Source organism: Marmota flaviventris, chromosome 12 (genome assembly GCF_047511675.1).
Source record: "Marmota flaviventris isolate mMarFla1 chromosome 12, mMarFla1.hap1, whole genome shotgun sequence".
NCBI lineage: Eukaryota > Metazoa > Chordata > Mammalia > Rodentia > Sciuridae > Marmota > Marmota flaviventris.
In genome coordinates, this window is record NC_092509.1 from 14,623,437 (window position 1) to 14,646,556 (window position 23,120).

A 23,120-nucleotide genomic window follows, 5' to 3' on the forward strand; every position below is an offset into this window, starting at 1 on the left:
AACTGTTGAATGAGCTCATAGGACTAGTGATTATAACTATATATTTAAAAAATTCCTATTTGATGACTGGTGACTCTTAATTCTTATTCATGAGGTGGAAGTTTCTTTAAAAATTTTTGATTAGAAATGATGTCAGTGTCTAGTTATTTTCACATACTTTGTTTTTCTCAGTAGCTGTAACACTGTTTTGATACATTGCAAAAATACTCTTCAGTTAAAAGACAGTGCATGAGCAATTTTATGTTTTAGTATCCACTGGCTTTCGCTCAACTCTTGGCATCATTGCCACCATTTGCATTGAAATCCCTGATCACCAGCTCCAAGGGTGAGGTTGCTTATTGGTTTGTTTACCTTTTTAAACATTCTTCTTTTTTTTTTTTTTTTGGTCTTGGCTTTCCTGTCTGAAAGGGGATCACTGTACTCTAAAGATGACTGTTTAGTTGTCTGAGTTTAGAGATGGTAATACCATTTGGTAAGCTTGTTGGTTGTAAGTTGTCTTCTTGGACTCTGATTTGATATTTGATACATATTGTAGGAAAAAGGGTTAATCCCTTCCATAGAACAGGTGTGTTTCACAAGGTAGACCAATTTCTAAATGAGTTGGAATGTGTTTAATGTCATATGTGGTGGACTGAGATTCCTGTTACTTTGAGGATTTTGATATTGTACTGTCACTTATTGTGAAATAGCCCTTGAAGATATGATTAGACAACCATTGGCATTATGCTCCACCATGTAATTGAGGAAGTCATAGGATTCTCTTCAACTGGGTGCCGTGGTACACACCTGTAATCCCCAATACTAAGGCTAAGGCAGGATGGTTGCAAATTTTGAGACCGGTCTCTGCAACTTAGTGAGTCACTAAGGAACTTAGCAAGATCTTGCCTCATAATAAAAAGGGTTGGAGATGTAGCTCAGTGGTAAAGTGTCTCTTGGTTAAATTTCCAGTACTAAAAAAAAAAAAAAATCAAAATAAAAAACAAATTATCCACATCTACTGATGAAACATTTTCTAAAAATAAAAAAATAAATCATAATGACTTTCAGGATAAAGTTAAAAGTATTTTAGGTAGGAAGAAGGATTCAACTTTTCCTTTTGACTTTTGTGTTGTGTTTTAAATTTTTAATTAAAATACCATTGGATTTCTACTCTAGTTAGAAAAGTCCATTGTTAAAAACTATAAATGGGAAAATATTCAAATGCAAATTCTTCATATGCTTCATTATGCATAAACATAGTGTTAATAAACATTAATAAACATCTCTTTTATTTTCAATATTAATTCCTCTACATCCTTCTGTCTGTATGTACTATTTTGATGTTTCTCATTCAGCACCCCCTCTCTGCTCACCTGGAGAGATTACATATTACAATATGTAATATGTGATAGTTTTAAGGACATGGGGTTGTGCAGGAAGCCACATCATTTGCTCTCCATCTTATTTGTCTTCACAGTATCATAGAATCCCTTTTTCATTCTAATTTCTTTGGTTTATTTGGTTCCCTGTTTATTCTCTTCAGACAGCTCTTCCTGTAATTAGTTGCCCTTCCCACAGATAGCTGGGTGTGGTACATAAGCTACCTGGACTATGGTGTTCAGGCCTTCTCTTTCCATTACGCCAGCAGGAGAGTTTTAAAAGGTTCTCATCTTTTAAAAGATCTGTTTAGTTGGTAAGGAATTGGCACAGTGGTTTTAAAAGTTGTCCAGGTGATCATATATATATATATATGGCCATGGTTGAGAAATCTAGAGCTCTCGTATAAAATAATGTTATATCATATTTTATGTATACATATTTTAAAAACAAATCTGAACTTTAGTAAAGGTCTTGAACATGACAACCATAAAGAACACTTTATGGAGTTTTTTTTTTTTTTTGAAAAGAGAAGATTCTTGCTCATTATATTTGTTGATCATAAACCATAAAGTTTGTAAGCAAATAGTGAAAAGATGAAAAAAAATTAAGAAGCTCTTCTAGACAATTCATGGGTCAGAAGTTATGCCCTGTCTAAAATGTAATGAAGACAGCACTCCACAGAAAAGCTGTGACTCATATGTCAAATGAGAAATTTTAGCCTATAATCCCTTATTAAAGAATAAATAATGAAACTGAAGAAATAGTTGCCTGAAGAGACTAAATAGGGAACCAAATAAACCAACAGGTTGCTGCCACTGAAGAGAAGCTAACTACTTGGTTCAGATGCCTTGAGGGCATCTCATAAATCTCAAGACCACACTATGGCAGGCTCCAGGGTGCACAAGTGAACTTGGTGAAGAGACCTTGGGAACACCCTGCTCAGACTGGGGTGCCTAGAAAACGGTTTCCCTGGCATTCCTTTCACCATGGTCAGCTTCCCAAGCTCTGAGAAGTCCTTGCAGCCATGGTCCAAGGGGCTTGGCTACTGGTGGAGCTGCCCACAGACCTGGTGTCATCCATGTGGTTCCATAGTGGTGTAGGATACTGGAGTTAAGGGGTTATAGGGGCTTCCACTGGGAGTTGAAAGGGGGGCCTCGGAAGTCCGACACAGTGGAGCAGGGTTGGAACCACTCCTGGCAGACCTGAGAGGCTATTTGTGAAGTTGTAAGGAAGCCAAGGCTGCACTCAGGACCCATGAGAAGCCAGTGATGTGGAACATCTGCTGAGGAAAGCTGCTGGCTCTGGATAGAGCCAGCTAAGCCGGGGGCTGTGTAGGCTGTAACCAGCAAGTCCCTAGGGGCAGGGCTGCCCAAGCCCTTTGGAGAGCTTATGTCACTGCCATGTGCTCCAAATGCCAGGTGTGAAGCTACAGGGTGTGTTGGCCTAGTTGGATTTTGGCCTTGCTTTGATTTCATCCTTTTTTTAATGCCTCTATTTCTGCCTTTTGGAATGGATATATTTACTCTGTGCCATTCAATGTTGGATGTGTATAAGTTGCTTTTGATCTCTACAGTGTCTTACAGCCAACAGTTTGACTTGAATCTCAGAGGACACTTTGGACTTGAACTTTTGGTCAGTGCTAGAATTGTTGATTATTGGGACTCTTAAAGATGCACCAAATGAATTTTGCTTTGTGGGATGGACATGTGATTGGGGGATGGACATGTGATTGGGGGTCATGGCAGGAGGGCAGGTGGAGGAAGACTGTTTACCTTATGGTATCCAGGAGGCAGAGAAAGATGAGAGGAGCCAGGAAAAAATATAAAATCCCAAAGACTTGTCCCTGGTGACCCACTTCCTCTAGCCCCGCCCCACCTGCCTGTAGCTAACACTCATTAATTCATTTAAATTATTATTTTATCAAATGTATTAATCTTTCCATTAGGTAATGGCTCTTATAATCTTCTCATTTCATTTTCTACGTTAACAGCAGCTTTTGTGCCATAGAGCCCACCTATTTAAATGTACCTCACATTGACTTCATTGAAATGTTTGAAGAATTAAAAACTTCACACTTCATGAATTAAATAGTCTCAAAGGGTTGGTGCAGAGATCAATTTGAATAATATATACACCTTAGCATCATATGTGGCAATCATAAGAGTTTTAGAATTTGGGGCATGTAATATAATCCAAAGAAATTCCTTTTTCATAACTCTCTTGTTGATATTTATGTTTTAATATAAATAGTAGATTTGTTGTAAATTGCAATATTAAAATATCAAGAATTAGTGCTCTTACATTTCTTTGAAATGGTTTAAATACTTAAAATATAATTTAGAACTCCACATGATTATAGGGTATGTATTTAAATAATAATATATTAAACTACACCTAAGCCAGTAGGTACTTTCATGGTACTACAGTAGAATAGTTAGGTGTATCTATTCTTTAGGGGATGGAAGGAAAGAAGAATAAATGAGATCAGAGGGAGAAAATGACGGAGAATATGTTTAAGCCAGTGTTTATTATTTTAGTTATTTTTATTTCCAGCTGTATTGTCTTCTGTCAGAAAGTATGGCTGGTAACTCTCAGGTTATCCCATTTGTGTTGCTCTTTTAATTCACTTGAAAAACAGAGCCCCAAGAATGAAACATGTCAAGAGTCAAAATTGGTCTTTTTTGTTTCAACAGAACTGTTCACTATGAAGGTGGTGCTGTCTCTGTTCACGCACGGTCCCTTTGGAGACTAGAGACGCTAAGAGTTGCGTAAGTAGAGGTCACAATCCAGGCCCGGCTCCAAGGGTACAGTCCACCCAGTGCTCTTGACCTCTGTGAAGTGGTCATGTTGGCAGCACCAGTGAACCAGCAAAGGAAACAGTGGTGGAGAGCCTGTCCTCTTTCCCTCTACCTGCTTTGCCTATCTTGCTTGTGTACCATCTGCTTGTTGTTAGCCTCATCTGCTTGGTAGCATCACCTCATCCAGGACACTGCATTTCTGGCAGGATGTGCTGTGAGGACAGAGTGATGTAAGGCTTGGAGGCAGGACAAGCTGTCTATGAGCCTTTCACAGCATCAGGTCTGAAGGACTCTGGGTTTAACCTTGTCAAGGCTCATGTACAGCTGGCTCAAGAAACGGCATGAACGGCAGAACACAAGGCATATGTGGTGATCACTGTCTGACAGAGAGCTCATGCTGAGCAAGAAATATGGATTGTAATAAAAGTCACAAATATTCATCATAATGATAAGATCTATAAAGACATACACAGTTCTCATGAGTTCAAAGGCTCTCTGAAGATTGCCTCTAAGTTCTTTTATATAAATGCAATATTGATGATAAAGGTATAGTTTTAAGCTATCTTAAATAGAATTAAAATATCAGAATTTTTTAATAATTGGAAAGCTCAGTCCTCTGTCTGGAAAACAGTCAAGTTTTCAAGATATATTAACAATATCAAGAAATCACTGACTTAGGATTACAGTCCCCATGGGTGAGAGTGAGACACTGTTGTCCTCCAGATTTTTTTTTTTCTGTGAGATTAAAGCTTATGTAATGATGATTAAAATAGCTGACTTGTCTTCAGTTGGTTTTGTTCAGATATCCCATAGGATAATTTTGTAAAAATTTGTGCATCTTTTGAACATTGGGAGGTGGACAAGAATTTTTTCATGTCTGGTTTATATAGGTTTATGGAAGATAACTTCTAGTGGACTAAAGGAGTGACATTTTAAAATGGTACCACCACTCCTTTCAAAGCATCCCGTTGATAATGCTATTGTGATTTGATGCATACTTTAATTTATTTAAAAATACTTGACTGGGGTGCTGGGGTTGTAGCTCAGTGGTAGAGCACTTGCCTAGCATGTGTGAGGCACTGGATTCAATCCTCAGCACCACATAAAAATAAAATAAAAAATAAAGGTATTGTGTCCATCTACAACTAAAAAATATTTAAAAAATTGATACAGTTTAAAAAAATACTTGAGCACAACTTTTCATTTTTCTAGTTGTACATGATGTAGAGTCATACCATTCATGCAAACATACCTATACATTGGGTGGTAATGTCTGTCTCATTTCATCATCATCTCCCTCCCTCCCTCTCCTCCTCTCTGCTCAATCCAGAGTTCCTCCATTCTTCCCTTGCCCCCCTGACCCCGCTTTATGGATCAGCATCCACTAGATTATATCCAATTTAACAAAATTTAATAAAAAATATATGATTTTCTTTCTTTTACCCTCCAAGGTAGTACATTTTTATGACTTGAAGACTTTTCCTTCTCACCGTATGATACTCATTTGAAACAAAATGTGTACATACATTTATGTATTTTCTATTAGTTTATAACTTTAAAAAGTTTTTGTTTTTAGTATTATTAATTATTAATAACGGATAATATTGTTTCTTTGAGTATAAATATACAGTTGATCAAATCCATCTAAGTATTAAAGTTTAAAGGTAAAATTTTTGTTGGCATACATTTTTTTCATCTGGTGGAAAAAGAAGAGACAGACTTTAGCAAATGGAATAAATTCATAGTTTTTATAAAACTTTACAATTCAGAAAATTTAGGGAAAGGGTCTTTTAAATTGGTAGATGTATCTTTTTTTGCCTTGTGTGTTATAAAGATGGCAGTTTAATTATACACATACACATTCATATGTGCATATAGTATGAACCACACTATTAATTGCTGTTTCTGCCATGCTGTTGGACCAAGTTCTGATTGCTGTCTTAGGTGGAGTGGGAGTCACATAAGATGGGGCCAGCCGTTCCGACTACGCCACGTCACGACAGGAAAATACTTAAGTCTCATGGAAGACAAAAGCCTTCTACTCATGGACAAAGAAAAGGCAGATGTAAAATCGACTGCATTTACCTTTCGGTCTTCCAAGGTAAGAAAGAAAAGGTTTTGTCTCCCTGTAAATCTTATATTTCCTTTAATGTTAGAAACACAAAAAGAAAGAATGTGGACAGGTTTTACATGTGTTTCTAAATTCCCTTTTTCTCTTCCTTCCATTCTTCTGAACTGATAAAACTTACCCAGAAGTTTCTCTTGGTGTATAGCTCTTGGTTACTTGCATACCACACACCTGTCAGGCTCCTTTCTGGTTTCCTGGGCATCTGCAGTGACAGTTATCACAAACCTTGTCACATTGCATAGCATTATGAAGATGAAGCAAAACAGAATTTTTTTTCCAATGTACATTTACTCCTCTACTTTTTAATGCAGATCTTTCTTTTGAGCTCCTTTGAATCATTTTATGGTAATTGTGTGTTTACATCTGTAATGAAAGTAGTAGAATTTGACACATTGATAGGATTGGTATTGAACTGCTGGCTAGCTTCTCTCAGACAAAACCTTATGCTCCTGTTACAGGTAAAGATTTGCCTTTGTACTTCCGAGGTTAGTTCATGCCCATCTGGGCATAGGCACGTTCAGAATGATGTTCAGCACCCCCACCTGCCTTTTAAATTTACTTCTTAAGAGTTGCACTACTAGAAAACTCTTTAAGGATTCCATCCCCTCCCCCGTATTTTGAGTTCTGCCTGAATTCATGTTGCATCTACTTTAGTAGAGATATTAGATGAGGAAAAGATTAAAGTCCTCTGTATAAAGTATTACTAGTAAGGTCAAAGTTTGGATTAGTAGGAGTCTATCCAAGGACTGGAATGTTTTTTTCTGAGATTTTGGATTAGATTTTATATTCACATTTCCCCTCTTTCTAGAAATCTGCATGTTAAGTAATCATTGTCTAAGTATTTTGTAAAAATAAATAAATGACTCCTTCCTGCTTAGGGAATTACAAGTTTTTCCATGTTGAATTAATTCCATTTTATTGATCTTATAATTGCATCTTTTCATGGCATGGAGTCAATAGCATAAATCCAAATATTTATTGAAGTTTGGGGGTTTTCCACGAAACATGTGTTTGCATGTGTTTGGAGATGCCACTTGTCACTAGCTGGCTGGGCTGGCATGATGAGCTGGGTTCAAAGGAGCTGGCTGTATCAGTTAACTAAGAAAACAGTAAAGAAACCACGTAGCACACAAACACGAGTTTCTGAGAGAATGAGACTGCTCAGTGACCCCAAGGGACAGCTCCATGCTGGGCAGTACTGGAAAGAGAGAGTGCACCCAGATTCTTTTTATTTTATAAGGGGGACACACACAAAGGAGATTCGATGGAATGTTCTTCACCAAATAAGGCAGGGAATAGGGTATCGAAGGTGGAGTCTTGCTTGATGATGTCTTGTGGTCAGCAGGTTGATTGACACCTTGGCAAGTCATACCCATCTTGGGTGCTGTGTGTATCACAGGTGGCAGAGTGAGAGGAAAGGCACATTTGTGTTTCACAGCCCAATCAGCATGCAATGCCAGACCATTCCCCTCGTATGCTCAAATGCGCATAGCTCATACATGCAGCCCATGGATGGCTCGCAACGACCACTGACCATTTTCTTCCTACATAAATCTAATGGCACAAAGATCTTCTGTGAGTGTAGACAATATTAATTTTGCTGATTAGGAAAAATCTTTTCATGAAACTTCATGATGTATTTTATACTAATATTAAACTTATAAGAAAACATCATGTTTATAATTATAACAAGGATTTGATCATTTATGATTGCTTAAATTTAACATACATTTTAGTTCTTTAATAATATTTCATCTGTTCTAATTTTAAAAGCAATGCAAGTTGATATTAGAAAGTACAGAAAAATTCATACTAATTATGTGAAATAGTGATTTTTTTACTGTGAATAATGTGCATTTATAAAACACTTGTAGTTTCATATTCTGCTTTCTTCACTTGACAGTGTATAATTGGTATTTTTCTATTTTGTAATTTTGATGGTCTCATACTCTTTTAAATATATAGGCATGCTCTATAATTTATTTATTATCCTTTATTGTACATTTAGCTTGTTTCTACAGTTGTATAATAATTTATAGTTTTACATGTTTTGGCACATATATTTTAACTCTCAGAAGTAACACTAAAAGCCTGGTAAGTTGTGGGGAGACCAGAAGTGACTGAAAAGATGGGGGCCTACTTACTCTTCCTTTATGCCTTTCTCTTACTACTCCTGCTCTGGAGTCCTCGGGTGCCAGAAGATGCCTCTCATTGTGAGTTTGCTGGAAGTCTCCAGGGAAGATGGCCAGTGTAGGTCTTTATTCTCCAGGGTGAAACTGGTAGAGCCCATTGGTTAGTGGCAGAGGGGATGTGCATTTGTGTTTGCCCTGTGGGCCCATTGAAGGGCTCTCCAGGGGGTGCTTCAGTGGACCTGGAGGTAGCCCAGAGTGTGGGGCTGAGTTGCCCCTTGTGTTTGTATTAGGAAAGTGCAGGTGACATTGCTATGAAAACCTTACACCTGGGGGCTAACCTAAGTAAGAGTGACGGGGATTTGCTAGTGTATTTAGATAGTACCTCAGTCCAGAAAGAAAATACCCAGTTCCTAGAGGAGTTGGTGAACACAAGTTAACTCTGCCCCCAAGCACCCAGCAGGGTTGGAGCAGACAACCAGTCCATAGCTCCCAGCCTGGACTCCTGGGCTGGCTGGAACACTCATTCATCCTGGGATGGAAGGACTGCCATGGGAACTCAGAGGTATATCCTTGTCCTCTCAAGGCATCACACAGCTGAAGTGCCACCACACCTCTCCGTGGACTCTGAGCTGCTGCCTGAAGATACCATCTGACTATGACCTCCAGTTCCTACTTTTGCTGTAAAAAGCTGAACACTGAGTTTATCTTACTTCCTTTATTTTTTTTTCTGGTACAATCTGAATCTTCCCTGATGAAAACAGATACTTTTGGAATAACAGCAGCTAGGCTCTGTAAATGCAACACAAATACAAAAGAGCAGAGTATATTAACATATTTCAAACTCTTCTTACTATAGATAGCTTTTGATCAGTAGTCCATTTTTTTTAAATGAGAAATGGGTTTTATCTTATAGAAATAAAGTAAAACATGTAGGTAGAAATGCATGGACAAATTAATTGTATCATTCTTTGTCATAACCCCAAACTAGAAAAGACTCAAATGTTTAACACAAAGTATGTTATAACATTAGCTGGTATTAGCTGTCAGAATATATTGATCCGGAAAGTTATTCATGAAAATACTGTGGAGTGAAAGCAAGCTGTAATGTAATGTGGGTATTTCAAATCTTACTTTAATATAAAATAAATCCTTCCACATGTTGGTATGTAGTTACACAACAGCTGTGGGGAGAGGTACCATCTCTTAACTTCAAATACTTGAGATGGATCAAAAGGGACACTGCATGAGAATTTGAGAATAGGGAGACTTCTTTTGTTTAATTTCAAAAAAGTAAGCCCTTTTTTCCCCATCATGATGGATATGTATCTTTTATAATGTCAAAATCAATTAGAGAAATGTCACCAATTGCCCTGACTTTCTGGGACATAAATTTTGGGCACACTTTTAATTTCTTTAGGATGGTTTCCTAGAAATGCAAATACTGACTCAAGAACTGTGAATATTTGGTAGTTCTTGATATATTTTGCCCAAAGCAATCATGTTTGACACATTCTTCTCCTGACTCTCTCTCCTAATGCTCTGTCAGTTTTAGAGTTTGTGTTCTAATTCTCTGTACTGTCCAGGTCCCTCTGTGGTTTCCACTCAGGGACTCTGATTCTGGAAGCTGACATGGGGCCAAGTCAGACCAAGATCTGTGTGTGTCTTTAAGTATGCTCTTAGTGTTCCCAGGCTTATTTCCTGCCTGGCCCTGCATTCCTGACACCTTGGCACATGCCGGTCATAGGAATTTGCCGTGTAGGCTGTCCTCAGTTGGTGAAGGTGACTGCACATGTCAACAGGTTGAGCATAGAGGGTGGAGGCGAAATTGAGGAAGATGTTTTACTGCAAAAATTACAGTAAAATTTTATTTTTAGGATCACTAGCAGATTAGGTGATAATTTTTTTTTCTTGAGGTAGAGACAGTAACTTATTATTTCTTTAAAAAAATTGTTTTATATTCTATATTTAACATAGACATTATAGAAAAGTTTAAAAGATGATACAATGATGTGGAAAGGGGAAATTTTAAATAATTTACAGTCCACCATTCAGGTACACCTCTGTGTGAGCATTGCAACTCATGGCATATTTGTTTGTGTGTTAATGCTAAGTAGGGTCAACTACATACTGTGTTGGGTCTGATTTTTATTTAATAAAATATGATGTACCACTACATTCATTTTTTAGTAGAATTTTGACCATAATTTAACATTCCATTACAAAGATTTCTGATAATTGGTTGAGCCATCTCCTAATACTTGAGTATTTAGCTCATTTTTTCTTGTAAAGAGAATATTTTTATCTCTAAATACTTCCTTGTAGTGTTGACTATTCCCTTTTTTGGAAGTTGAGCTGTTTAGTCGAACAGTGTGAAGATGCTCAGGACCCTTGATTCTGGGAGCTCCCATAGGGCAGGGTAAGGGTGTGGCACTTTCACTGTGGTATCTGTAATACTTAAGGCACACAGCCGGGTACTATTCAAAATGCATACAGGATTCATGCCAAGCAGCAGGGTAAGAGAGTTGTTGCTTCTGTGCAAACTCATCAATAGGTAGAGTTCAGGTTTTGTCAATTTGGAAAGATACAACTCAGTTGCCTCCAATCCTGTATACTGTGGCTGAGTCGATCTCTTTTGCCATTCAACCTACTGTTTTAAAAGCATGTTATCATGTTTATGTTCCAGTGAGTGAAACATTCCACAGGAGATGTATTTTAGAAATTGGCTTCCTTTAGTATGAGGACTCACATGACTTCTGTAAGCAGATGACCTCCCTGTGCCTCCGGCCGAGTCCCCCAGGGCACCAGCCTTGGATGCTCTTCTAGGATGTGACATAACAGTTTAGAGTACACCTCAAATGACCTCAGGCATTTTATATATGTTAAATATACATGCATCTTGTGCATATATTCCTCACATCCTCAATTTCAAATGAGCTTCTAATCATAACATATAGACAAAAATAAAATCAAGAGCAATGTGTGAAGCACATTATAGGTGTATGAACTTATCAGAATTTATTCTCAAACTGGACATAAATACGTTCAGCTGGGAGTAGAAAGAAGTTCCTTATTTTTCCGTGAGTGGCAGTGCTACAGAGAGACTCCACGCTGTATCCTCCCCGTCTTTCTCTTTCTGTTTCTCTGTCTCTCCCGGGAACAAGAAGGGCAGGAGGGTCTTTCCATGTTGGCTTCCAAGTTCTGAATTCTGCTTGAGTTAGGTCTTAAGCTCTAATCTAGGTTAGCATCCATCCAACCAGGCCAACCTCTGGTTTTTGTGACACATGAATTTTAAAAATGACCTTTGCTCATAATTATTCCTGGTTCCCAGGACTGTCGTTTAGAGTCAGTGATGCAGATTCCCATTTGTTAGTCTAAAGTAGAGTGGTGTCATCTTCTCTTGTATCTTTATTTTCCATAATTCTGTATGTGATAGCTTAGAGGAAAAATCAGTTTGTGTTTGATTCTTGTGTAATATTTTACCTAATTTTGATTGGCAGAAAATATTGATATTAGTAAAGAGTTAAAATTCTATTGCAGAGTCTTGGAACATGTGCTGGTGTTAACATACCACATTTTGATAGATTAGTTTTCTTTATTAAAATAAGTAAAAATATGAATGGGTATCCCAGGAAAAAACAAATGGTGCAGAAATTAAAGTGTAAAAATATACTCACATACATAGACATTTATGAAAAAGTAAGAAGTAATTAATGGTGTTGATTATTTTAGTTGGAAGGAAGCCAATTGCAATTAAAGTTCATTCATGCTGAAAAGTATTTTCTGCTTTATCTTTTATAATAAAGAAACATTGAACTTAAAGCCAACTGAAACAGAATAAAAGTAAAGTTTTCACACTGTCAACATTTCAGGAAAAAACTGTTGCTTTAGACAGTTTAACCATCCATTTGTTAACAGTGGTCACATGCAGTCCTGGCTCCTGTTCTTTAACGTTGGGTTCACTCAAGTGTATCTGTTGCTTTCTTTCTCTGGGAGCCCCATCTGTTCATATTGCTTGTCTATTTCCAGTGGAAAGAATGAGGACTCACTTCTTGAAGGCAAAGACTCTTTCTTTTGGTATCTTAGACCCAGGAATATTTAAGTTTACAAATTACCTGATGTCTGTAATTTCTGTATTGCAAATCAAGTTTTCATTATTGATGAAAGGGTAAACTTTTCATAGTTGAAAATAGCAGCTTTTGTCCTGGGCTCAGGGTACAACTTTGGAAATTCTGAAATGAAAATTAACTCGGGTGAAACCCTGCACCTTCGTTGACTTTCTGCGTGTCTGATATTTGAGTCTTCCTTGAAAGTATGTCCCTACAATTTTACAGACCATGAATACCATTCTGATTTAACATTTGTGGGTGAGAATCTGTTTAAGAGCCCATGCTGCGAGTTGATGAGAGGACCATTACCCTTGATTGTCTCTGGGACATCTTTGACACTGATATAAACATTCAGTACCTAATCTCCAATTCTGGATTTGACAAACCAACCATTGCTGACAATCATATCTGTTCAGAAGAAAGTGAATCTATAGGAAATAGTAATAATGTAACCTACATTACAATCTCTCCTAAAATTCTACATAAAGAAGAATGTGATTTCTTAAATGTGTATTTTCTGAAGCATGTTTTCCACTTCTTCTAGGACTTTTAACCAGCACTCTAAAATGTCTTCAAATGTTTGTTTTAATCATACCGTGGATCTTGTGACTCACATATGTATCAAACCCCAAGATGTAGGGTTTTTTTTTAAGCTTGAAATATCAGTGGAATATTCTTCTGCAGAGGGTTTCCTCCAGTCTACCCTCCCTGGTACACCATGAATGGAAGTCTTCTGCCATTGAAATGTTGAAATAACAACCTCCAAGGAGACTGACTGCCAATAGGATCACAAGGATTATATAGCAAACAGCAAAAATAGATAAGAACATTTTTAGGATGTAATTCCTAGCATGTTATTTTTATTGTGGATTTTTTTTCTTGGTTCAGAAAATGTGTAAGATGTTTAAAACATACACTCTAACACAATGAAAATTAGGCTTAACAATTATGTGCTAAACTATGTGTTAAGCACTCTTTATGCATTATCTCATTTAATCCTAGCATACACCAGTGGAGTGTGGAGATGCTTTGTTTTTATTTTTTTATTTTTTGATGCCAGGGACTGAATTCAGTGCTTAACCACTAAGCCACATTTGTGACAGGGTCTTACTAAGTTGCTGAGGGACTCCCTAAGTTGCTGAGGCTGGCTTTTAACTTAGAATCCTCCTGCCTCAACCTCCTAAGATGTTAGGATTACAGATGTGCACCACTGTGCCTTGCCCAGATGCTTTTTCATTTTCATCATGCATTTGAGGAAACTGAAGCTTAGATAAACTCTGAGGAAGATCTAAACTTTGAACTTGGGTAATAAAGATGAGCCATCTTTGGTAAGAAATTAAAGTCTTAACAATAATGACAACTGATAGAGAAGATAACCTGCTTACTTGTCATTAGAATTCTTCAGTGATCCAGTGATTATATAACTAAAAATACATTAATTTTTGTTTTTTTCTTATCATAGTAGCTAAACAAAATTGTCAATGAAATGAACTTTTTATTATAATTAAATTCTAAAGAAATGTTCACTAACTTTTTCAGAAGAGATATTGATAAAATAATAGTAAATAATAGTATTTATGGTTTTCCAGAAAATACAGAAGTCCAGTTACAGGTTTTTAATGGTAGTAAACCTGAGTGTGATCTTGCTGTAACCTTCTGCGTCGGGAAGGAAGATCAAGAGCAGAGTGGCCCTGGGCCCTAGATGTCTTTAGTCTCCTGCTCAGACTAACCCTTTTTATAGGTCTCACTTTTTAATTGTCACCCACCCAGGATAAAGTCATTGCCTCAAAGTCAGCTGAGTAGGATCTGAGGTGCATCTGAAGGATTCCTTCATCTTTGCCATGAGTACTCACAGTAGTGATGTTCAGCACCTCACTGGCCCCGCCCACACCCAGGGCAGGGCATGTATAAGGTTCCAGGCTGCTCCCCTGGCCTATGTCCTTGCCATTGTGGAGCCCCTCCCAGACCTTCCCAGCCAGCTAAATCTCTTGTTTCCACAAGCCTACCCAGGAGAATGTTTCTGAGATTTCAGAATTCCCGGGGATCAAGATGTACCCAGGCATTTCTGCCTGGGCGGGGTGCAGCCTGGCTGAGCTGGTCAGTCCCAGTGATCTCTATGATCTTCCTAAATGTTTAGACTCATTTCACAATGAACAACTATTATGTGCTACAGTGTGACATGAAAAAAGAGAAAATGAAAAAAATATTTTTGGCCTTTTAATTTTTTTCTGAATTTAAACATTATTTGTTAAGGAAACATGTCAAAAACAAACAATAAACCAAACTCCATCATCTAAGTACATTAGATATTTTTCTTATCTAACACCTTATGGAATAATCTGGGTAGATTTAAGGGTGATTTCAGCTAATACTAGAAAAATTCTTTAAGCTTGATGTGGGTACTTAGAATATAAACTTAAGAATTTTAGTTTCCTGATGAGCCTAGTTTTATTGTCCATAAATAGCTTTGGCTTCATAATAAGTCAGTTTAGTATACCAAAGGCCAAAATCTCACTTGGTATTTTTCAGGCCAATCTCTTTTACTTCTGGAACCTTTTTGATGTTCATTTGAGAATTAGATTTTCCAGGAATTCAAGAGTGCTCATCTTGGGAGCAGTTTGTTAGCACATTTTCTGTGGGAAATCGGAAAGAATATGTTCATTAGGTCTTCACTGAGAACCTGGCATTTACCGGCACTGAACTGGTCCTGAGCATATGTAGCAATTTTAGTGAATTACCAACATTGCCCTGAGAGTAGAGGTACAGTATTCATGAGAATATGTGAATCCAGAGGAAACATCTATCCAAAGAAATCTCTCAGGAGAAACAACAGCTTTTGCAATAATTTTAGGCTCTGTTGAAAAGAACTGCTTTATCTTTGAATGTTTTCAGGGTCCTCATGATTGTTACATTATGTTTACAGGCAAAAATGTATAGGTGTAACAAATGTCAAGATAACAGGGAGAATCTTGGCATTTCCTTGAATGATCACAGAAGGGATGGGAATTAAATTTCACAAAGTCTTTTGAGGGATGTTACCATTTAGTGTCACAGTACTTAAGCTAGAGCGCTTTTAGTTGCAATTTAGTCATATTGGAAAATTTCTATTTGTCTAGTTTCCACTTAATTGATGTTTTGTCATACAATTCCAGTCTGAGGTCATATTGCTCTAACTAAGTTTTGTATGTCAATTTTGCTGTATCATTTCTTCTTTTTTTCATATAACTTGTGTTTTCTGGCAGAGATCATTTAAGTGCTTATGCATTTTGCATATATTTTCTTTTATGCCCTTGAACATATTTCATATTCACACAAGTTGATTTGAAGCCTTTGCTAATTGTAAGATATAGGGGGCATTGATTTCTAGTGCTGTGTGTGTGTGTGTGTGTGTGTGTGTGTGTGTTGTAATACATGTTTTCTTTCTTTCGTTCTTCTGTTTTTTAACCTCTACTTATTTTTGACAGTGTATTGGATATTAGAAATGATGTATTGTAGGGACTCTGAAACGTATTTATGTATTTTTCTGAGTGGTTCTTCTAGCTTTGCAAGTCTTTAACCTTGTTGGGCTGAAACTCCAGTTTCTCTCTGTCAAAGCAGTTGCTCATATTTCTGCTCAGTTCTTTCTATCTGCTGCCGCTGTCCTGGACGCCGCCTGAGCATGCATCATTTAGTGCTCAGCAAGAATTTGCATGAACTTTATAAGAAGATTTTTTTCGGATGCCTCTTTGGTTGAGGACTTAGTCTAATTTTCTGGCTGCTTGTGAGTCCTGAGGTGTCCCTTGACATGTGAAGCAAGGACAACAGCTTCCTTCTGACTGAATGGCAGGAGAATTGGGCAGGGCATGCTTGAGTTAAAGGCAGCCACTTATTTGTCAGGCTAGGTGCTGTTAACTCTCTAGTTTGTCCCTGCTTTTGGTCCCTCTCGGGTGCCTTTCAATAGATTCTGAAAGTCTTTTAAATTTATTTTTCAAATTTCATTGTAGCTATCCCTGGGAAGATCCATGCAGCTCCACTCCATGGTTTCTCCGAGCAGGTCAGCTCAAAAGAAGATAACACTGAGAAGCTGATATGTGGTCAGGACCACTATTCTAGAGACAGGCAGCTAGTGCAGAGTTTCAGTGAGGTCATGACTTGCTTGATCTTGACTTCATTTCTCTTCTTTCAGGCTCATTTTCTGTTAGCTTGACCATGTACAATATTTTTGGTTCATGCCGTATTGTGTTTATGGGTGTTCAAAGCATTAGATGATTTTCACTTGAATATCTCCTATGCTAAAGCTCCAGTAAATGATCCCAATTCCTTCTACTAAAGTCCCTTCAGCAGTCCTTGCGAGTTCAGAGTGACCAGTTTAATAGTGCGGAGTAACTATTTAGACAGTCATCCTGAAATTTCATAATTAAGACTTGAAGTCCACAGAGTGATGGTAACCACTTCAATAAAAAGCAAACAAAATATAACTTCACAATTAATGACTGTGTGACTTCTCACAACACAATCTGTAAGCCCATAAATAGTCATTTCCTCAGATTAAAAAAAAAATTTCCAGAGGTTCATTGTTTTCTTCTGAAGAGATAATTATATTGTTGTATTTTCCCCAGAATTTAATTTTTCTGATGACAGGGTTAGTATAAGTAGATTAGTACTTCATCTCATTTGATAGACTGAAATTAGACTGGTTTATTACCTGTTTTATTGAAGATCCTTAGAATAGTGTTCTAAATTATTTGCACAGTCAACTAAATTGATAATTGTGTATTTTCTTAGATGACCCTAACCTTTCTGTTTTGATAATTTCAACTCAGTTTTAATTTGGAGTTTTTATAATCACTTCAGGATCATTTGTTATTATTAATGAACAGAAATGATATTAATAACCTGTCAAAGTTTTTTGAACTGTTTCTCTTTTGTATAATGCACATATTTTGATTCTAGTCTTGAAAAACTTTTGTGTAACTTAGGTAATTTCAAAAAGAAATCAAATAACCAAAGACCCGGCAGAAACTTAAAGCAAATTTAGCAAGGAATGTTAGACTAAAGGAAAAAAGGATAAGAAACCACCGAAAGGAGGTGCATTAGGCTTTTTCACTGTTGTCTTAAGGACATTGCGGAACTTTAAGGCTGAGTGAGTTCCTAAAGATGAGCCCCTTTACCAGCGAAGACCTTGTAAAACTAGGTTAAAATTTGGCTTTATGTCATGGGAAGTGATGGCTGTCATTAATAAGCTCATCAACATCATCATCACCGTTGTCCTGGTTCAAAGCTTAGTTTAAAATTTTTTTTATTTTTAGTTACACATGACAGTAGAGTGTATTTGACATATCATATGTATGTGGAGTATAACTTTCCATTTTTAGGTTGTACACGATGTGGAGTTTCACTGGTCGTGTATTCATATATGAACATGGGCAAGTTATGTCTGATTTATTCTACTGTCTTTACTAATCCCATTACCCCATTCCCCCCATTCTACCCTGTCCAATCCAGTGAACCTCCACTCCTCCCTGTGCCCCCCTACCTATTGTGAGTCAGCATCCACATATCAGAGAGAACATTTGGCCTTTGATTTTTTTTGGGATTGGCTTATTTCACTTAGCACGATAGTCTCTAGTTCCATCCAATTACCAGCAAATGTCATAATCTCATTTTTTCTTTATGGCTGAGTAATATCATTGTGTATATGTACCACATTTTCTTTATCCATCTGTTGAAGAGCACCTAGGTTGGTTCCATAGCTTAGCTATTGTGTCAAAGGATTATTAAAGTGCTTATTTTATGCTAAAAATTTTATATGTTATCTCATTTGTTTTGTTTTGATCCTTAAGCAAGTTACTTTAATTCTATTTATAGAGAAGAAAACAGGTTTAAAAATTCTAGCTAACTTATTAAGTCCTAGAGGTAATAAGTGACAGAGATTGGACACAAAACTCAATTTTCCCAACCCTTAACCTATGCTGTTAGCCACCAATAATGTGTGTGGGGGTAAACCTAGGAAGAACATTAGCCTCAGTTGCTCATTTTAAGATCTCTGCCTTGATATTTACTGTTAAACAAAATAAAGTTTCATGTTATAGCCAAAATAATTTTCTGCCATTGTGAACAATTTAAGAACATGTTATTAATTTTTGTAGTTTCCCACTCTGATTTTTAATAGAGCTTGAACTGCAAGAATATTTGACTGCTGTTTTTTCAGGGACTTCAGAGGCTGGATTTTTCAAGGAGCATTTACAATAAGGCAAAGTCCTGTGGATACAGAGCAGTATTCTCTAAATGTGTGCTGATCACTTCTTCTGTCTCTTCTCAGGAAAAGCTTGACGTGGGGGTGAGGAAAGAGGTTGATGGCATGGGAACATCTGAGATAAAATACGGTGACTCAGTATGCTACATACAACACGTGGACACGGGCCTGTGGCTTACCTACCAGTCAGTGGATGTGAAATCCGTGAGAATGGGGTCCATACAACGTAAGGTAGGACTGCATGAAAACAGTTATCATTGTACTGTGAACAGGAAACACAAACACAAGACCAAAAGAGGCAGCGAGCCCTTTCAGCCACCTGCTAAAGTTCATTACTTTACATACTGAAGGTCAGGTCCCACCATATGCTTTACTGTCACAGCCAAGTGAGGCTCTACATCAAGCTGCTTGCCAATGCACGCAACCCCATCTGCACATTTTTAAAAATGGGAGCAAACGGTGGAGAAAGTGAACTAGTAATAAATTGTAATTTTTTAGCCTATGTAACCCTAAAAAATCCTATCACAGTAGAGTCTGGTTTTCTTAGGTCAACTACTTTCTGTCTCACCACTGATACAGGGTTATAGAATTCATGCATTTTAAATATTTAGTGAATATATGCACTGAATTCTGGATTCCAGTGTGGTTTTCCTAATTCCCTTTACTCTCTGTCCATGCTGCTATTGAATATGTCACTGACCTCTCCTCGGTACATGAGTCACTTTTTTGGCTGCTCCCATTTTCCTGTTCTTTAGCCAATTTCTAGATGTGGTACTCAGTTTTCCCAGACTGTTCCTGACAAAAGCACTCCTTGCAGTCCCTCAAAAATCCAAGGCTTTTACATATCTGTCCCTTTGCTGTTGGGAGTACTTTGAAACTTATGTCTGCCCAACTCCTGTCCGTTCTCGGGGTTAACCGTGAAGATCATTTTGGAAGTTCTCCCTGTCTCACAGATCCCCTACACCCTCCTCTCTGTTCTCATAATGTTTGTATATAACTTATTAAATGTTATAGGCTCTCCTTTTGCTATTGCATTTCCTAGGCTACAGGGGTGTCCTCATCTGGGAGTCCCAGCGGAATTTGTGGTAGTAGACTGCTCACGTTTTTATATTTGACATGGAGCATGTTGCGTAGAACCAAATAACAAGACATGTCATTTCTAGAAATGTGAGACCTTGGAAAGAAAGGATTCAGTGAGGCGGGCATTTTTACTTTCAGTAGATTTATGAATCACCATCTATATACACACTAATAGGTCACTTGCTGTTGCTGTGATCGTACTGAAGGGAGGGAGTCTGAAGCTGCGTTGCTGGGTCTGGCTCGGTGTGTTCTGGGGAACTTCCCTCAGGGTTTGGGGTGTAGGTCCTCATCCAGTTCCCTTGAGATGATCACTTGTTTTTGAGTTCTTTGATCTAGCCTCATAACTAATGTACCTGTTTGTAGGGATTCAGTGTATATGAAGCATTTCTTAGGTCCTACTGTTGAACCTGGGTGGTGTAGGACTTTTGGAAAATTTAAATACAAGGCAAAGAGTGTAACAAGCAGAGAAGTAGCACCGTGCATGATCCATTGTTCACCATCAACAATGCTGTCGTTGTTTCTGTGGCACTTCCAGGCTTCTGCCACTTCATAGTAGCTTGTGACTGTTCCTCGTTTTCAGCTAGTAGGGGTAAACTTTCTGTATGTTGCTCATCAAAACTTAGCTGTAGCGTTTTGACAGATGGTTGCACTGGTGCTACCTGCCACACACCTTCATGTGGAACATTTCCATTTCCCTGATGGTTTCCCAGGAGAGTTGCCCAGCGTTCCCTCCCAAATTGCCCCTGCCTCTTTGGCCGCACAATCTATTTACTCCTGTTTCACAGAAGTCACAGGTTTTGCATCCTTAGGACAACTGACATTATTTTTATATTTAAGTAGTCTCTTGTATTCTGATTTTACTTAGCTTTTAAAAAGTCTCTTGCTGTTCTGATTTTATTTAGCTTTTAAAAAAAATAGCAATTATTGCTGAATTTTATCAAAGGAGATAAAAATCACATTTTAGGGCTAGGGCTGTGGCTCAGCGGTAGTGCACTTGCCTGGCATGTGTGAGGCACTGGGTTCGATTCTCAGCATCACATATAAATAAATAAATAAAATGTCTATCAACAACTTAATTTTTTTTAAATCACATTTTAGTGTTCTTTAGTTCATTGATGAATAAGTCACAGACATCGAATTTTTGAAAAATTCCTACATAGAATAAGCTGTACTTGACTAGTGTTATTATTTTGAAATCCTACTAGATTTGTATGTATTTATTTTATTCAGAATTGTTGAATATATATATTCATAAGGAAAGTTAACTTATTTATGGATAATTACATTGGCGTTTCATACCATTTTCATATGTTATGAAGTGTCATTCTTCTTTCGTCTTTTTTCACCTATTAAAAATGTAAAAATGGCTTCATCAAAACAGATGCTGAGGTGGGCACAGTGGTATATGCCTGTAATTCCAGTGGCTCTGGAGGCTGAGGCAAGAAGATCACAAGTTTAAACGTAGCTTCAGCAATTTAGAGTCTCACTAAGTTGCTTAGGACATCACTATCTCAAAAAATAGAAAGGGCTGGGGGATGTACCTCAGTGGTTAAGCGCCCTTGGGTTCAATCCCTTCTACCCAAAAAACCCCTTCTGCCACACACACTCAAACACTCACACTCTAACACTCACACACTCTCTGTCTCTCACATGGGTGAGCTGTAGTTAGCCAACCCTGTGTCTACATAGGTCTACCATCAGAAGTGTCTGTTCTTTGAAGGTTTATCAGAACTCACCTGTGAAACCATGGAGTCCTAAGATCTTTCAAAAATCGAAACAAATCATCTAAGTTTTTTCTACAGACATTTGTCTAACTTTCTACCTTAGTTGGAGAGAATCCTTTTGATTTTTCTTTTTGTCTTCCTCCTTTTTGAGAGGAAGTCATGTTATGTTGCCCTGGTTGCTCTTGACTCCTTGGCCCAAGTCATCCCACTGCCTCAGCCTCCTGGGTAATTGGGACCACAGGTGCCTGTGCCCCTGCCTGGCTACACTGATTATTCTTCAACTTTCTATGAACAAATAACATTACGAGAGGTAAGTGCAAAAAATCCTAAGTGAACAGCTCAGTTAATTTTATGGAGTGAGCCCTCATGTGTAACCAACGTCCAATTAGGAAGAAAAACACCAGAGCAATTTAAAGGCCTGCTCCATTTGCCATGAATCCATCCTTTTCCTCTGGAATACCCAGTCGTCGTCATCTTTTTTTCCCTGCTGTAGAATTGCACACAGTATTTTATAATTGTAATTAATTTCCCATCTTCTTTGGTTTTGCTTTCTATTTTATTTTTAGTTTGGTTAGTGAGAGGTTTATTTGTCTTCTCAAAGAATCAAATTTTGTGTTTATTCATCCTTTCTAGTGCTTTATTTCTAGATCATTAATTCCCCTTTTTATCTTCATTAATTCCACTTTTTCACTTTATTTGGTTTTGTTTTTATTAAAGTCTTAGAATGAGTAATGAGCTCTATTATTTTAGTAATTCCTTTTTAATGAAGGCATGGAAGGGTATAATCTTGTCTGTGTGTGTATTGTGTGTTTTTTGTGTGTCTTTGTTATGCCGGGGATCAAATCCGACACCTGGCACATACTAGGCAAATGCCCTACCCCTGAGCCCATCCCTCGTTCTTTTTCCTTTTCATTTTGAGACAGAGTCTCACTGAGTTGCTGAAGCTGGTCTCCAACTTGCCATTTTCCTGCCTCAGGCTCCTGGATAGCTGGGATTACAGGTGTGCACCATTGAGCCTGGCCATAATCTTGCCTTTGACTGCAAATCATCTTTATCTCATTGAGTTTGGTGTTGGGAATTCCTCTTTACTTGCTTCTTAGTAATTTTAGTTGTAACACTAATTTCAGTTCATGTGCTACTTTGCTGGAAGTGTCTCCTGAAGTGGGGCTCCCTTTTAGGAGCACATGCTGTGTGGTTCTGCTCACACACAGGCACAACTGAGCTGAGCTGTGGAGTCTAGAAGGTGGTGGGCACTGCAAAGATGGGGCAGGAGGGATCTTGGAGTATGGAGCGGGCCTTTAAATTGCTCTGGCTGGTGTTTTTCTTCCTGATTGGACGTTGGTTACACATGAGGGCTCACTCCGTAAAATTAACTGAGCTGTTCACTTAGGATTTTTGCACTTACCTCTCCTAATGTTATCTGTTCATAGAAAGTTAAAAACAGAGAGCCTAACAGAGAAGCTAATAAAAATACTCAGTTTTGAACTTCGAGGCTTGGGAAGCATTGCTCAGGGCTTGGTCAGTCTCTTGGGAGCTCCTGTGTAGCCAGTGACGCTGC

The 23,120-nt window shown here is 37.8% G+C and overlaps 1 protein-coding gene across 1 annotated transcript in view; it reads left to right on the plus strand.

Moving 5' to 3' along the window:
- Positions 1-23,120, plus strand: part of Ryr2 (ryanodine receptor 2) — a 478,528-nt gene that overhangs the window by 148,880 nt on the left and 306,528 nt on the right. Inside the window, exons 12-14 of the mRNA XM_027947992.2 lie at positions 4,053-4,127; positions 6,102-6,258; positions 18,825-18,989. Coding sequence (XP_027803793.2) covers positions 4,053-4,127; positions 6,102-6,258; positions 18,825-18,989 — 397 coding nt within the window. The remainder of the gene's footprint in view (positions 1-4,052; positions 4,128-6,101; positions 6,259-18,824; positions 18,990-23,120) is intronic.